Here is a 17,110-nt window from a genome sequence, read left to right as displayed (position 1 = left end):
GACCATAACACCATAATGCAGACCCATATCTCTCCATAACACCATAATGCAGACCCATATCTCTCCATAACACCATAATACAGACCCATATCTCTGACCATAACACCATAATGCAGATCCATATATCTCTCCATAACACCATAATGCAGACCCATATCTCTCCATAACACCATAATACAGACCCATATCTCTGACCATAACACCATAATGCAGACCCATATCTCTCCCATAACACCATAATGCAGACCCATATCTCTCCATAACACATAATACAGACCCATATCTCTGACCATAACACCATAATGCAGACCCATATCTCTCTCCATAACAGAATAATGCAGACCCATATCTCTCCATAACACCATAATGCAGACCCATATCTCTCTCCATAACACCATAATACAGACCCATATCTCTGACCATAACACCATAATGCAGACCCATATCTCTCTCCATAACACCATAATGCAGACCCATATCTCTCTCCATAACACCATAATGCAGACCCACATCTCTCCATAACACCATAATGCAGACCCATATCTCTGACCATAACACCATAATGCAGACCCATATCTCTCCATAACACCATAATGCAGACCCATATCTCTCTCCATAACAGAATAATGCAGACCCATATCTCTCTCCATAACAGAATAATGCAGACCCATATTTCTCTCCATAACAGAATAATGCAGACCCATATCTCTGACCATAACATGAATGCTGACCCATATTTCTCTCCATAACAGAATAATGCAGACCCATATCTCTCCCCATAACACCATAATGCAGACCCATATTTCTCCCCATAACACACAAATGCAGACCCATAACTCTCTCCATAACACATGAATGCAGACCCATATCTTTCCATAACAGATGAATGCAGACCCATATTTCTCTCATAACAGAATGCAGACCCATATCTCTCCCATAACAGAATAATGCAGACCCATATTTCTCCCCATAACAGAATAATGCAGACCCATATCTCTCTCCATAACAGAATAATGCAGACCCATATCTTTCCATAACACATAATGCAGACCCATATTTCTCTCCATAACAGAATAATGCAGACCCATATCTCTCCCCATAACAGAATAATGCAGACCCATATTTCTCCCCATAACAGAACAAATGCAGACCCATATCTCTCCATAACACATGAATGCAGACCCATATCTTTCCATAACACATGAATGCAGACCCATATTTCTCTCATAACAGAATGCAGACCCATATCTCTCTCCATAACAGAATAATGCAGACCCATATTTCTCCCCATAACACACAAATGCAGACCCATAACTCTCTCCATAACACATGAATGCAGACCCATATCTTTCCATAACACATGAATGCAGACCCATATTTCTCTCATAACAGAATGCAGACCCATATCTCTCTCATAACAGAATAATGCAGACCCATATCTCTCTCCATAACAGAATAATGCAGACCCATATTTCTCTCCATAACACCATAATGCAGACTCATATCTCTCCATAACAGAATAATGCAGACCCATATCTCTCTCCATAGCACCATAATGCAGACCCATCTCTCTCCATCACACCATAATGCAGACCCATATCTCTCTCCATAACACCATAATGCAGACCCATATCTCTCCATAACACCATAATACAGACCCATATCTCTGACCATAACACCATAATGCAGACCCATATCTCTCTCCATAACACCATAATGCAGACCCATATCTCTCCATAACACCATAATACAGACCCATATCTCTGACCATAACACCATAATGCAGACCCATATCTCTCTCCATAACACCATAATGCAGACCCATATCTCTCCATAACACCATAATACAGACCCATATCTCTCCATAACACCATAATGCAGACCCATATCTCTCTCCATAACACCATAATGCAGACCCATATCTCTCCATAACACCATAATACAGACCCATATCTCTGACCATAACACCATAATGCAGACCCATATATCTCTCCATAACACCATAATGCAGACCCATATCTCTCCATAACACCATAATACATACCCATATCTCTGACCATAACACCATAATGCAGACCCATATCTCTCTCCATAACACCATAATGCAGACCCATATCTCTCCATAACACCATAATACAGACCCATATCGCTGACCATAACACCATAATGCAGACCCATATCTCTTTCCATAACACCATAATGCAGACCCATATCTCTCCATAACACCATAATACAGACCCATATCTCTGACCATAACACCATAATGCAGACCCATATCTCTCCATAACACCATAATGCAGACCCATATCTCTCCATAACACCATAATGCAGACCCATATCTCTCTCCATAACACCATAATACAGACCCATATCTCTGACCATAACACCATAATGCAGACCCATATTTCTCTCCATAACACCATAATGCAGACCCATATCTCTCTCCATAACACCATAATGCAGACCCACATCTCTCCATAACACCATAATGCAGACCCATATCTCTGACCATAACACCATAATGCAGACCCATATCTCTCCATAACACCATAATGCAGACCCATATCTCTCTCCATAACAGAATAATGCAGACCCATATCTCTCTCCATAACAGAATAATGCAGACCCATATTTCTCTCCATAACAGAATAATGCAGACCCATATCTCTGACCATAACACATGAATGCTGACCCATATTTCTCTCCATAACAGAATAATGCAGACCCATATCTCTCCCCATAACACCATAATGCAGACCCATATTTCTCCCCATAACACACAAATGCAGACCCATAACTCTCTCCATAACACATGAATGCAGACCCATATCTTTCCATAACACATGAATGCAGACCCATATTTCTCTCATAACAGAATGCAGACCCATATCTCTCTCCATAACAGAATAATGCAGACCCATATTTCTCCCCATAACACACAAATGCAGACCCATAACTCTCTCCATAACACATGAATGCAGACCCATATCTTTCCATAACACATGAATGCAGACCCATATTTCTCTCATAACAGAATGCAGACCCATATCTCTCTCCATAACAGAATAATGCAGACCCATATTTCTCTCCATAACACCATAATGCAGACTCATATCTCTCTCCATAACAGAATAATGCAGACCCATATCTCTCTCCATAACAGAATGCAGACCCATATCTCTCCATAACACCATAATGCAGACCCATATCTCTCCATAACACCATAATGCAGACTCATATCTCTCTCCATAACACCATAATACAGACCCATATCTCTGACCATAACACCATAATGCAGACCCATATTTCTCTCCATAACACCATAATTCAGACCCATATCTCTCTCCATAACACCATAATGCAGACCCATATCTCTCCATAACACCATAATGCAGACCCATATCTCTGACCATAACACCATAATGCAGACCCATATCTCTGACCATAACACCATAATGCAGACTCATATCTCTACATAACACCATAATGCAGACCCATATCTCTCCATAACACCATAATGCAGACCCATCTCTCTCCATAACACCATAATGCAGACCCATATCTCTCCATAACACCATAATGCAGACCCATATCTCTGACCAAAACACCATAATGCAGACCCATATCTCTGACCATAACACCATAATGCAGACCCATATCTCTGACCATAACACCATAATGCAGACCCATATCTCTCCATAACACCATAATGCAGAACCATATCTCTCCATAACACCATAATGCAGACCCATCTCTCTCCATAACACCATAATGCAGACCCATATCTCTCCATAACACCATAATGCAGACCCATATCTCTGACCATAACACCATAATGCAGACCAATATCTCTGACCATAACACCATAATGCAGACCCATATCTCTCCATAACACCATAATACAGACCCATATCTCTCTCCATAACAGCTTCATGTAATGTATTCAGTCCCTCAATACATCTCCCAGAGCACTTCGGTAAAGATAAATGACAGGAGTTAGGTGAATGGTATTGATATGAGTATGCTGTTGAGCAGTAGCTTGCCTCAGCTTGGCACTGCAGTCATTTACTGGATTAAGGCTGAGTGCTTCAGCAATAAGCTAGCATGTTTTAGCTAGCTATCATTTCTCTCAGCACTGCAGAAAGAAGGGCGGGCCATGAAATACATCACATTGATGATTGGTGGTATTTCTGATGCTTCTTGTTCTTGTCCAGCTGAATGTTGAATTTAAGCAGATTTGAACAGGATTGGTTGATTTCTTGGTTTGTTTGTGCAGAGCCAGGCCCATGGGCGGTAAGTTGCTTTGGGTCATCTGACTGAACTCTGCTATGCAGGTTGTGAGTTTGTCTGGTTATGGTTTGAATTGAAAGCTTCACCTATAATACCTAATGCCTGATATTAATCGTGTGAATAGAGATGAATAAGCTACTTAATAATGTCTACGTGTCTTGCCCAAGTTGGTCTTGTGGTGAGGCTTATGTATGGTATGTGTTGTGATGGTACTTGGTTACTGCCTTGTGTTGAACTGAGTGTTTTCAACCCAGTCCCAGGCACATGAGTAGTGCCCCTGCTACCATGGCTATTAAACGTCTTGCCGTTTGTCTTGATAACTCTTCCTCATAAGTCATTCATTTTAATCTCCCTCCAGCACTGTCCTTCTCCTTATCCCACCATCAAAACCCAATTAATATCATCTTGTGGCTGTCCATCTTGATTCCTAATCATTTCAGATATTCTCAAGTTTGACATGGCCTTTACTTCATCAGGTTAAACATTCTTGATGAAATTAATTCACTCCACTTTTCTCTATATCACTAATGATCCCAGCCAGCCAGCCAGGCAGGCAGTGAGTCAGCAAGTCGGTCGGGCAGCCAGGCAGGCAGTCGGCAGGCGGATAGGCATTTGGGCATTCGGCAGGGCGGGCATTCAGCCTGGCATTCCGCAGGGCGGGCATTCGGCAGGGCGGGCATTTGACAGGGCGGGCAGTCGGCCGGCCAGACAGGGCGGGCGGGCAGTCGACCAGGCAGACAGGGGGGGCGGGCAGTCGGCCAGGCAGACAGGGCGGGCGGGCAGTCGGCCGGCCGGACAGGGCGGGCGGGCAGTCGGCCGGCCAGGACAGGGCGGGCGGGCAGTCGGCCGGCCTGGACAGGGCGGGCGGGCAGTCGGCCGGCCGGACAGGGCGGGCGGGCGGGCAGGGCGGGCAGTCGGCCAGGCAGACAGGGCGGGCGGGCAGTCGGCCGGCCTGATAGGCCAGACAGGGCGGGCGGGCAGTCGGCCCGGCCAGACAGGGCGGGCGGGCAGTCGGCCGGCCGGACAGGGGCGGGCGGGCAGTCGGCCGGACAGGGCGGGCGGGCAGTCGGCAGGCCAGACAGGGCGGGCGGGCAGTCGGCAGGCCAGACAGGGCGGGCGGGCAGTCGACCAGGCAGACAGGGCGGGCGGGCAGTCGGCCGGCCAGACAGGGCGGGCGGGCAGTCAGTCGGCCGGCCGGCCAGACAGGGCGGGCGGGCAGTTGGCCGGCCAGACAGGGCGGGCGGGCGGGCAGTTGGCCGGCCAGACAGGGCAGTCGGCCGGCCGGCCAGACAGGGCGGGCGGGCAGTCAGCAGGACAGGGCAGGCATTGAGTCTTTGAGTGACAGGAGTTGATGGACCTTCCAGTCAACCCCAAGGTGTTGTATCATGTCAGGTAATCAGTCAGAACCACAGCCTTCCACTGGATATGTCATCATGCATCACCTTGTACTGCAGCCTCTACTGATGACGGAAAGAAAGCCTTTATTCCACTGGAGTTCTGTCCGGGGTCAGTTGTGAGAGGAGGACGGAGGGACGGCCATCTTCCTGTGTCTGTCTGCATCTAGCCGAGTCAATCCAACGTTTTCCACTGCTTCAGCAGGCAGAGCTGTCTTGCCAGCCAATGGGCTTTGTGGCCTGGGGAAAACCCTTTCCTTCCTCTGGCACAGGGGGAACTGATCAGAGCAGGTGCATGGGCTAAAATCCAGCATTTTCCACTGCTTCAGCAAGGGGAGGGAAGCCATAGAGATACATACACTTAGCTAGTTGTACAGTGTGTATCTATCACTGAAGGGAGCAGCCAATGTCCTGGGGAAAATCCCTTCCTTCCTTTGGCACAGGAGGAATGTAGTCGTGATCAGAGCAGGGGCCTCACCGGTGGAAACCCCTATCAACACCTTAGTCGCTGGCGCTCCACCAGCACTAGCCACCACTGCCAGAGGTGACTGTGACCCTCTGGAGAGAAGGCCACAGAGACAGATACTGTACTATACAGAGGAGAGACAGATGCAGAATGTATACAGAATGGTGTCGTCTGCGTAGAGGTGGATCAGAGAATCACCAGCAGCAAGAGCAATATCATTGATATATACCTCGAAAAGAGTCGGCCCAAGAATTGAACCCTGTGGCACCCCCATAGAGACTGCCAGAGTCCGGACAACAGGCCTTCCGATTTGACACACTGAACTCTATCTGAGAAGTAGTTTGTGAACCAGGCGAGGCAGCCATTTGAGAAGCAAAGGCTATTGAGCCTGCCGATAAAAATGCGGTGATTGACAGAGTCGAAAGCCTTGGCCAGATCGATGAAGACGGCTGCACAGTATTGTCTTTTATCAATGGTGGTTATATCGTTTAGGACCTTGAGCGTGGCTGATGTGCACCCCTGACCAGCTCGGAAACCAGATTGCAGAGTGGAGAAGGTACAGTGGGATTTGAAATGGTCGGTGATCTGTTTATTAACTTGGCTTTCGAAGATTTTAGAAAGGCAGGGCAGGATGGATATAGGTCTATAACAGTTTGGGTTGAGTGTCTTCCCCTTTTGAAGAGAGGAATGACCGCGGCAGCTTTCCAATCTTTGGGGATCTCAAATGACACGAGAGGTTGAATAGGCTAGTAATGGGGGTTGCAACAATTTTGGCAAATAATTTTCGAAAGAGTGGGTCCAGATTTGTAGGGATCCATTTTTCAGTTCTTTCAGAACATTGGCTGTCTGGGTTTGGGTGAAGGAGAAGTGGGGGGGGTTTGGGCAAGTTGCTGCAGGGGGTGCTGAGATGTTGGCCAGGGTAGGGGTAGCCAGGTGGAAAGCATGGCCAGCTGTGGAAAAATGCGATTATCGTAGATTTATCGGTGGTGACAGTGTTTCCTATCCTCAGTGCAGTGGGCAGCTGGGAGGAGGTGCTCTTATTCTCCATGGACTTTACAGTGTCCCAAAACTTTTTGGAATTTGTGCTACAGCAAATTTCTGTTTGAAAAAGCTGGCCTTCACTTTCCTAACTGACTGAGTATATTGGTTCCCGACTTCCCTGAAAAGTTGCATATCGCGGGGGCTATTCGATGCTAATGCAGAATGCCACAGGATGTTTTTGTGCTGGTCAAGGGCAGTCAAGTCTGAGGTGAACCAAGGGCTATATCTGTTCTTAGTTCTACATTTTTTGAATGGGTCATGCTTATTTAAGATGGAGATTAAAACACTTTAAGAACAACCAGGGTATCCTCTACTGTCGGGATGAGGTCAATATCCTGTCCAGGCACCCGCCCAGGCCATTAGAAATGGCTGCTTGCTGAAGTAAGGATCGGGAGGTGAGTCTCTGTCAGGGATCTGCTGAGATTTTGTAATATCCTTCAGGATACCCGGGGGGTTATTAGAAATGGCTGCTTGCTGAGGTGTTTTAAGGAGCGTTTGACAGTGATGAGGGTGGTTATAGAGGGCAGTTTCATCGAACACCAGTGGTTGAAGAGATGGGGTTACATTCCCATATGGTTCCAGGGTGGGCAGGAGGCAGTGATTCTAAGATTTTGGTTGAAACAGGTTCTTTTTAAGGGCAGGTTGGTCAGGATGGCATCTCTAAGGTTGTAAGAAAAGGCCGGGGTTTAACTTTGTCCTGGTAGCCAGTTCCTAGTTGATGGGGGTAAACTGGTCTGGAGAAAACGCCAAGGGGATGAGATTGAGGGCATATCTGGGACTTGATTGTAAGAAGGTTTAGGGTGTTGAAGCATGAGCTAATGCAGAATGCACAGGATGTTTTGGTGGTTTCTAACCAGGGCTAGAACTCTTTAAGATGGAGATGGATGTTGGGTTGTAAGCCTGGGCCAGATACTGGATAGGTCATATGGTGTTGTAAGTGTTTTAAGGAGCGTTTGACAGTGACTTGGGGCTGGCAGGGCAGTCTATTTTGGTTGAAGACAGCAGCAGGTTGGTCAGGATGACTGGTGCCCATGGTTAAGGATTTAGGGTTGTACCTGGTAGGTTCCTGATAATTTGATGAGATTGAGGGCAAAGAGTAAGATGAAGCATGTCCCAGTTTAGTCACTATTGAAGGCTACAGACAGATAGCTGCTTGGTTTCTGGACTATAGAACTCTGTCTCTGCAGTAGACAGGCCCCCTTTGTCTATCTTGTTGTAAAATGTTATAGTTGGTTTCTGGGGATGAGAGAGAGTCCAGGGTGTACTCATCAGAAGAGCTAGGTTTGTTACTATGAGAGCCAGTGTCAAAGACAGATCTGTGTTCTTGTGTTTGAGTCAGGGAAGTTCATCCTGGAGAGAGGTGTGTTAGTGAGTCAGTGGGATTTACATCAAAGGCAGAGAGGCTTGTTATGTGATAGTCCAAGGAAGGCATCATCAGGATCCTGTACTGTCTGGAGCTCAGAGAGATACTGACTATAGTCCAGGAAGTTCATCAGGAGAGAGGTGTTACTGACTCCTGAAAGGGGGATGAATACTAGAGAGACGGATACTGTACTATAGAAAGAGCTAGAGACAGATACTGTACTATAGAGACAGAAGGCCACAAAGACAGATACTGTACCCTTAGTCCAGGTTTAGTCCAGGGCAGAGCACCTTGTCAGTGTATGTGTATTTTGGGTGTGAGGAGTCCAGTGGTGAGTGTGTGTGTTCTTGTGTTCCTGAGCCTGCTTGCATCTCTCTGTCTGGTGTGAGCCTGGCCAGGCATGATGTCAAAGACACAGGAGTGGTTATGTGGGATGATGGCTGAGTCATCGAAGACCTCTGTCACCTCAGAGAGAGACAGGCCAGCTCAGAGAGAAGCTGCTTCTCTCTCTATGGGATTGACTTGAAGTTCATCATCAGAAGAGAGGCTTGTTACTGACTCCTGATAGTCCAGGGAAGTTCATCATCAGGAGAGAGGCTTGTTACTGACTCCTGATAGTCCAGGGAAGTTCATCATCAGGAGAGAGGCTTGTTACTGACACCTGATAGTCCAGGGAAGTTCATCATCAGGAGAGAGGCTTGTTACTGACTCCTGATAGTCCAAGGAAGTTCATCATCAGGAGAGAGGCTTGTTACTGACACCTGATAGTCCAGGGAAGTTCATCATCAGGAGAGAGGCTTGTTACTGACACCTGATAGTCCAAGGAAGTTCATCATCAGGAGAGAGGCTTGTTACTGACTCCTGATAGTCCAGGGAAGTTCATCATCAGGAGAGAGGCTTGTTACTGACTCCTGATAGTCCAAGGAAGTTCATCATCAGGAGAGAGGCTTGTTACTGACACCTGATAGTCAGGGAAGTTCATCATCAGGAGAGAGGCTTGTTACTGACACCTGATAGTCCAAGGAAGTTCATCATCAGGAGAGAGGCTTGTTACTGACACCTGATAGTCCAGGGAAGTTCATCATCAGGAGAGAGGCTTGTTACTGACTCCTGATAGTCCAGGAAGTTCATCATCAGGAGAGAGGCTTGTTACTGACACCTGATAGTCCAGGGAAGTTCATCATCAGGAGAGAGGCTTGTTACTGACTCCTGATAGTCCAGGAAGTTCATCATCAGGAGAGAGGCTTGTTACTGACACCTGATAGTCCAGGAAGTTCATCATCAGGAGAGAGGCTTGTTACTGACACCTGATAGTCCAGTGAAGTTAATCATCAGGAGAGAGGCTTGTTACTGACGCCTGATAGTCCAGGGAAGTTCATCATCAGGAGAGAGGCTTGTTACTGACGCCTGACAGTCCAGGGAAGTTCATCATCAGGAGAGAGGCTTGTTACTGACTCCTGATAGTCCAGGGAAGTTCATCATCAGGAGAGAGGCTTGTTACTGACTCCTGATAGTCCAGGGAAGTTCATCATCAGGAGAGAGGCTTGTTACTGACTCCTGATAGTCCAGGGAAGTTCATCATCAGGAGAGAGGCTTGTTACTGACTCCTGATAGTCCAGGGAAGTTCATCATCAGGAGAGAGGCTTGTTACTGACACCTAATAGTCCAGGGAAGTTCATCATCAGGAGAGAGGCTTGTTACTGACTCCTGATAGTCCAGGGAAGTTCATCATCAGGAGAGAGGCTTGTTACTGACTCCTGATAGTCCAGGGAAGTTCATCATCAGGAGAGAGGCTTGTTACTGACGCCTGATAGTCCAGGGAAGTTCATCATCAGGAGAGAGGCTTGTTACTGACGCCTGATAGTCCAGGGAAGTTCATCATCAGGAGAGAGGCTTGTTACTGACGCCTGATAGTCCAGGGACGTTAATCATCAGGAGAGAGGCTTGTTACTGACGCCTGGTAGTCCAGGGAAGTTCATCATCAGGAGAGAGGCTTGTTACTGACACCTGATAGTCCAGGGAAGTTCATCATCAGGAGAGAGGCTTGTTACTGACTCCTGATAGTCCAGGGAAGTTCATCATCAGGAGAGAGGCTTGTTACTGACTCCTGATAGTCCAGGGAAGTTCATCATCAGGAGAGAGGCTTGTTACTGACTCCTGATAGTCCAGGGAAGTTCATCATCAGGAGAGAGGCTTGTTACTGACTCCTGATAGTCCAGGGAAGTTCATCATCAGGAGAGAGGCTTGTTACTGACGCCTGATAGTCCAGGGAAGTTCATCATCAGGAGAGAGGCTTGTTACTGACGCCTGATAGTCCAGGAAGTTCATCATCAGGAGAGAGGCTTGTTACTGACGCCTGATAGTCCAGGGAAGTTCATCATCAGGAGAGAGGCTTGTTACTGACGCCTGATAGTCCAGGGAAGTTCATCATCAGGAGAGAGGCTTGTTACTGACGCCTGATAGTCCAGGGAGTTCATCATCAGGAGAGAGGCTTGTTACTGACGCCTGATAGTCCAGGGAAGTTCATCATCAGGAGAGAGGCTTGTTACTGACACCTGATAGTCCAGGAAGTTCATCATCAGGAGAGAGGCTTGTTACTGACTCCTGATAGTCCAGGGAAGTTCATCATCAGGAGAGAGGCTTGTTACTGACTCCTGATAGTCTAGGGAAGTTCATCATCAGGAGAGAGGCTTGTTACTGACTCCTGATAGTCCAGGGAAGTTCATCATCAGGAGAGAGGCTTGTTACTGACTCCTGATAGTCCAGGGAAGTTCATCATCAGGAGAGAGGCTTGTTACTGACTCCTGATAGTCTAGGGAAGTTCATCATCAGGAGAGAGGCTTGTTACTGACTCCTGATAGTCCAGGGAAGTTCATCATCAGGAGAGAGGCTTGTTACTGACGCCTGATAGTCCAGTGAAGTTAATCATCAGGAGAGAGGCTTGTTACTGACGCCTGATAGTCCAGTGAAGTTAATCATCAGGAGAGAGGCTTGTTACTGACGCCTGATAGTCCAGGGAAGTTGGGGCCCAGTGCAGAGAGGAATAAAAGATGGGATGAAAATGGGGCATACGAGCAGTGGTGAATATGGATATGCGTTGCATCTGTTTCTACAGTGCAGTGAGTGGGAGGTATATCCTAGTACATAGGCCACAACCTCAGCAGTGCAGTGAGTGGGAGGTATATCCTAGTACATAGGCCACAACCTGAGCAGTGCAGGGAGTGGGAGGTATATCCTAATACATAGGCCACAACCTGAGCAGTGCAGTGAGTGGGAGGTATATCCTAGTACATAGGCCACAACCTGAGCAGTGCAGGGAGTGGGAGGTATATCCTAGTACATAGGCCACAACCTGAGCAGTGCAGTGAGTGGGAGGTATATCCTAGTACATAGGCCACAACCTGAGCAGTGCAGTGAGTGGGAGGTATATCCTAGTACATAGGCCGCAACCTGAGCAGTGCAGTGAGTGGGAGGTATATCCTAGTACATAGGCCACAACCTGAGCAGTGCAGTGAGTGGGAGGTATATCCTAGTACATAGGCCACAACCTGAGCAGTGCAGTGAGTGGGAGGTATATCCTAGTACATAGGCCACAACCTGAGCAGTGCAGGGAGTGGGAGATATCCGCTACAAGACCATGGTGCTTGCCTACGGAGCTGTGAGGGGAACGGCACCTCAGTACCTCCAGGCTCTGATCAGGCCCTACACCCAAACAAGGGCACTGCGTTCATCCACCTCTGGCCTGCTCGCCTCCCTACCACTGAGGAAGTACAGTTCCCGCTCAGCCCAGTCAAAACTGTTCGCTGCTCTGGCCCCCCAATGGTGGAACAAACTCCCTCACGACGCCAGGACAGCGGAGTCAATCACCACCTTCCGGAGACACCTGAAACCCCACCTCTTTAAGGAATACCTAGGATAGGATAAGTAATCCTTCTCACCCCCCCCCCTAAAAGATTTAGATGCACTATTGTAAAGTGGCTGTTCCACTGGATGTCATAAGGTGAATGCACCAATTTGTAAGTCGCTCTGGATAAGAGCGTCTGCTAAATGACTTAAATGTAAAATGTAAATGTATATCCTAGTACATAGGCCACAACCTGAGCAGTGTAGTGAGTGGGAGGTATATCCTAGTACATAGGCCACAACCTGAGCAGTGCAGTGAGTGGGAGGTATATCCTAGTACATAGGCCACAACCTGAGCAGTGCAGTGAGTGGGAGGTATATCCTAGTACATAGGCCACAACCTGAGCAGTGCTGTGTGAGAGAGAGGCTCTCCCTGTCAATCTGCTGGGGGTGCTTTATAAAGCCCTCTGCTTCAGCCTTCCTCCTACATGATCAATACTAACATGCCTAGGCAATTAGCTCAACATGCTGGAAAACCAGGACATTAGTTGACTTACTAGTGTATACTACAGGGAGAGGGGTTTGTAGGAGGGAGGGGGTCTGTACAGTATAGTGTGCTGGAGCTTTATTACAACGTGACTGTGGACTTCCCATCCCTCCTCTCTCTCTCTCTCTACCTCTCTCTCTCTCTACCTCTCTCTCTCTCTACCTCACCGCCTGCCCCTCTCCTCCCTCGCTGCTGGCCCCTCTCCTCCCTCCTCTCTCTCTCCTCTGATAAGTGGTGTGAGCTGTGAAGGCATCATTTATTGCCATGGGCTTCCCTCAGAGAGAACTTTGTATGGCTCCCGGCAGGATCCTGGCAGCCATTGAACAATTCTCTGAGCAAAGAGGAGTTTGATTTCTGTTACTGCTGAAATTACAAATGAGATGAATATCCTCTGTGGCGCGAGTGTGTATGTGTCTGTCTGTGTGTTTTTCGTTGCACTGTAGTTATGGCGACTACAACAACAAGTGCAAACAAGTCTGTCAGGAGGACAACCTCAGAATGTTCCGGCAAGTGCAAACAACAGCATAAATACAGACTGCATTTACAGACCATGACACACTATTAATGTGACTGTCCGTTTGGTTTTCCAGAACAAGTAGCTGCAGTAGATTAGCCTGGGCGGGGTGTTGAGTACACCGCCACACTCTCTCCCTGTGGGGAACCGGAGGTCTATGTATTTAATCCTGCTCTCCCCTTATGGATCCACTGTGAATAAAAAGACCTCCATCAGCAAAGAAACTCTCCCATTGATCCGTGTGTTGGATTGAAACGTTAATTGCACGTAACACATTTGAACCCAGAATGTAATTTGCTCGGGTGCGCTGGAGGCAGTGGAATGAATTGATTAAACTCAGCTGAGATTAGAGTCTGGGGAGAAGGCCTGTGTTGTAGAAAAGTATTCTATTTTAAAATAAGAACTCCATCTGGTGAAGATCTCCAGGTCTTGTTAAGAGGTTCCAGAACCACTGTAATTTGGAGATGTAATGCTGTTTTGAAGCTCTGGTTTCCTCTCCTCGGGAGGCTTAATGTCATTTAGAGCGAGAGAGAGGAGAACTCTGTATATTTGTTAAAGCAAGCTAACACTGTGCTTATGTTTGTTTTATTTTAAAAAGCGGCTCCAACACTGAAAAGCGTTAATATTTATATATTATAATATATGCCATTTAGCAGACGCGTTTATCCAAAGCGACTTAATCATGCGTGCATATATTTTAAGTATGGGTGGACCCAGAAATGGAACCCACTACCTTGTTACAACGCCATGCTCTCCCTTATGGAAACAGATTGCAATCAGAGTGCAGTATGCTGCAAATAATGTGTCCAAAATTAAAAACACATTTTACTGCAGTACTTTTGCATTGTAACTGCAGTTACGCTGCCAACACAGCGTCACCTGGATATGCATGTAACAAAGTTCAACATTCACCTTCTGCTACCATTCCTGTCAAGGCGTCTACACATCAGTTTGATGCATGCGGTTGATAAATCCAACGCAGCGTTTCCTTGGAAAGGAATGGAACTCTGGTGTACCAACATTACCAACATGTAATGACGCTGTCGGTGTGATCGAAGCATTACAGTGCAGTATAACTGCAGTTATTCTTGCAAATACTGCATCCAAAATACCACAGCCGACAAGTTATTGTATGGTGTATGGATGCGGTTGAGGGTAGTATGCTGTGTTACATAGACTTTTCATGTTCATGTGGCAGTTAGGTAGAACATAAGAGATATTAATCACATTTTACACTGTTACAGAAAATGCTGGAGGCCTCGGGGATCCCAAAGACTGATAAGTGATGAGAAGAGAAGAGGCCGATGGTTCAGATACTGACAAGATGAAGATGGGCTAAACTCCAGATGGAACATGCCCTTCCAAAGGAGAAAGATTCACATAGACTGTTTTCTTTCTTTCTCAATTAGCTCAAAGCTTATTTATGCATAAAATATCCAAAAGTAATTTTCTTTTTATATATATAAACGGTTGGTTGTTAAACCTGGTTTGATGCTCTTAACCTCTGCACTGTTGCCAGGTCTTTCTGTTTGTTTTTCTGAGTGTAGTGTATTACCTGCAGATGTCTAGAGAACATTACTGTTTTTCTGAGTGTAGTGTATTACCTGCAGATGTCTAGAGAACATTACTGTTTTTCTGAGTGTAGTGTATTACCTGCAGATGTCTAGAGAACATTACTGTTTTTCTGAGTGTAGTGTATTACCTGCAGATGTCTAGAGAACATTACTGTTTTTCTGAGTGTAGTGTATTACCTGCAGATGTCTAGAGAACATTACTGGATGTGATTAAAACAATCATGAAGACTAAGCCTCTAAACTAAAGATTCAGATCTGACCAGAGAACAAGACTTTATGTTAGTGTCCTCCGGAAACCACTGTTGGAAATGCATTGCTGCGTACCAAATGTAATGTTAAGGCAGGGCTTGACATTCAGGTCAAATGTAATGTTTAGGCAGGGCTTGACATTCAGGTCAAATGTAATGTTTAGGCAGGGCTTGACATTCAGGTCAAATGTAATGTTAAGGCAGGGCTTGACATTCAGGTCAAATGTAATGTTTAGGCAGGGCTTGACATTCAGGTCAAATGTAATGTTTAGGCAGGGCTTGACATTCAGGTCAAATGTTTTAAGGCAGGGCTTGAATGAAAGAAATACTTCAGGCAAATGTAATGTTTAGGCCTTGAGTCAACATCTGGCAGGCAAGTGAATGATGAGCATCAATTCAACAGCTAGTGATTTTATCTTTCATTTGGGCTGAGCAAGTAGCCTACAGGATTTATACAGACATTGGGAAGTTAAATTCAATGATTTTTCGGGCAGTTAATTGTAATTTTGAAGGACTTACATTTTATATTGAATTGTCATAGCCTATCGAAATAAATCCCCTCAAAACTAGTAAGCAAACCAGTATGCATAACAACTTAGAGAATAATGCGTGTTTTATTACGCCTTCCACGTGGCATTATGCAATGACATAAACATACTTTACATTCTAAAACCTGTCAGAATAAAGCAGACATTATCTGACTAATAGACTGTATGGAGATGCTCCCAACACAAACACACTAATGATGTCTGTGGCATGAAATGTTGAGGATTTATTGTATCATGTTTTAAAACAGTAAAAACCGGGTTCCCCTTGTAACGGAACGATGTGTATGGAAAACCAAGTTGAAGCCAACATTCCACTGGTTGTCTTGCTCATAATCACTGCACGTGGTTTTACCATAAAGATGGCAACAGACCTGCGCGGAAACAAATGAAAGCGGATAGATCTCTCATAAAAAATGATCAGAAATAAATTCAATCAAGGAATAATTAAATTGCAGTGCAACTTCTAAATCGGCTACCTTCAATGACTTATCTAGGACCAAATAGCCTCGAAGAGAGGTCTGATTATCAAGTTAGGCTATTCTATGATGACAATTGCGCAAAGGAACGTTTTATTGCAGGTTTGCATACCCATACTTGCCTTAGCATGTATTGGTATTTATCAGAACCTTGAAGATGTTCCCTGTCGCTGTCGGTCTTCAGTGAGCTGCTCCACACAACAATCTCAAGCTAGGCTTAATGTGTAGTTTATGGCGCGCGTGTGATAAATAATCAACATAACGAACTCACAGCTTCAGGAATTCTTTATTATATAGCCTAGATTTAATATAGCATTTTTACAATATTTATTTTCAGCAACTGGCCCTGAGGGTTTCCAAAACCTCCCCGGGCCAGCGGGCAGAATGTCAGGCCCTGGTTAAGGTGTTAAATGATAGGTCATTGAAGGTGTATGGATGCGGTTGAGGGTAGTATGCTGTGTTACATAGACTTTTCATGTTCATGTGGCCATTATGGAATTGGTGGAGGTGGTTCAGTTTGAGATAGATGGCCTTTGGTAATTATATCCAGACAGCATTCCACCAACAGATGACATGAATTACTTTTCAAAAATAGGTTTTCACATTAGACAAGAGTTTTAGACCAACAGCTTTGCTTACAAGCCACTATAGTCAGTTATGAGGTAGGGCTCCATCCAGTATCACTAGGTCTGTCAGAGACATTATCTAAGTAGAACTGCTTTCAAAATGGAGGACTAAACACGTGCAAGTCTTAGTAATTCTGGCATAATGATGTGCTTTAGCATTGAGATCCTTCAGACGTTTAC

The 17,110-nt window shown here is 45.9% G+C and overlaps 1 protein-coding gene and 1 long non-coding RNA gene across 5 annotated transcripts in view; one reads left to right on the top strand and one right to left on the bottom strand.

Moving 5' to 3' along the window:
* Positions 1 to 15,264, top strand: part of LOC127921796 (anoctamin-10-like) — a 43,551-nt gene extending 28,287 nt beyond the window's left edge. Inside the window, 1 exon segment of the mRNA XM_052505396.1 lies at positions 14,703 to 15,264. Within this exon segment, the coding sequence (XP_052361356.1) occupies positions 14,703 to 14,744 (42 nt within the window). The 3' untranslated portion in view covers positions 14,745 to 15,264.
* LOC127921797 (uncharacterized) lies at positions 11,575 to 12,801 on the bottom strand. 4 transcript variants are annotated; one of them, XR_008109605.1, is made up of 4 exons: positions 12,701 to 12,801; positions 12,005 to 12,151; positions 11,809 to 11,857; positions 11,575 to 11,710 (listed from the first exon to the last, which is right to left on the bottom strand). It is a non-coding gene; the product is annotated as an uncharacterized LOC127921797 (long non-coding RNA). The 4 variants fall into 4 exon arrangements; XR_008109603.1 differs by lacking the exon at positions 11,575 to 11,710 and adding an exon at positions 11,714 to 11,759; XR_008109604.1 differs by lacking the exon at positions 11,809 to 11,857 and having other exon boundaries at positions 11,699 to 11,759.
* Positions 15,265 to 17,110: the final 1,846 nt, after the last annotated feature.

Source organism: Oncorhynchus keta, unplaced genomic scaffold (genome assembly GCF_023373465.1).
Source record: "Oncorhynchus keta strain PuntledgeMale-10-30-2019 unplaced genomic scaffold, Oket_V2 Un_contig_23564_pilon_pilon, whole genome shotgun sequence".
NCBI lineage: Eukaryota > Metazoa > Chordata > Actinopteri > Salmoniformes > Salmonidae > Oncorhynchus > Oncorhynchus keta.
The sequence above is the reverse complement of the archived record's forward strand: the minus strand, read 5'-3'. Positions and strand labels throughout refer to the sequence as shown.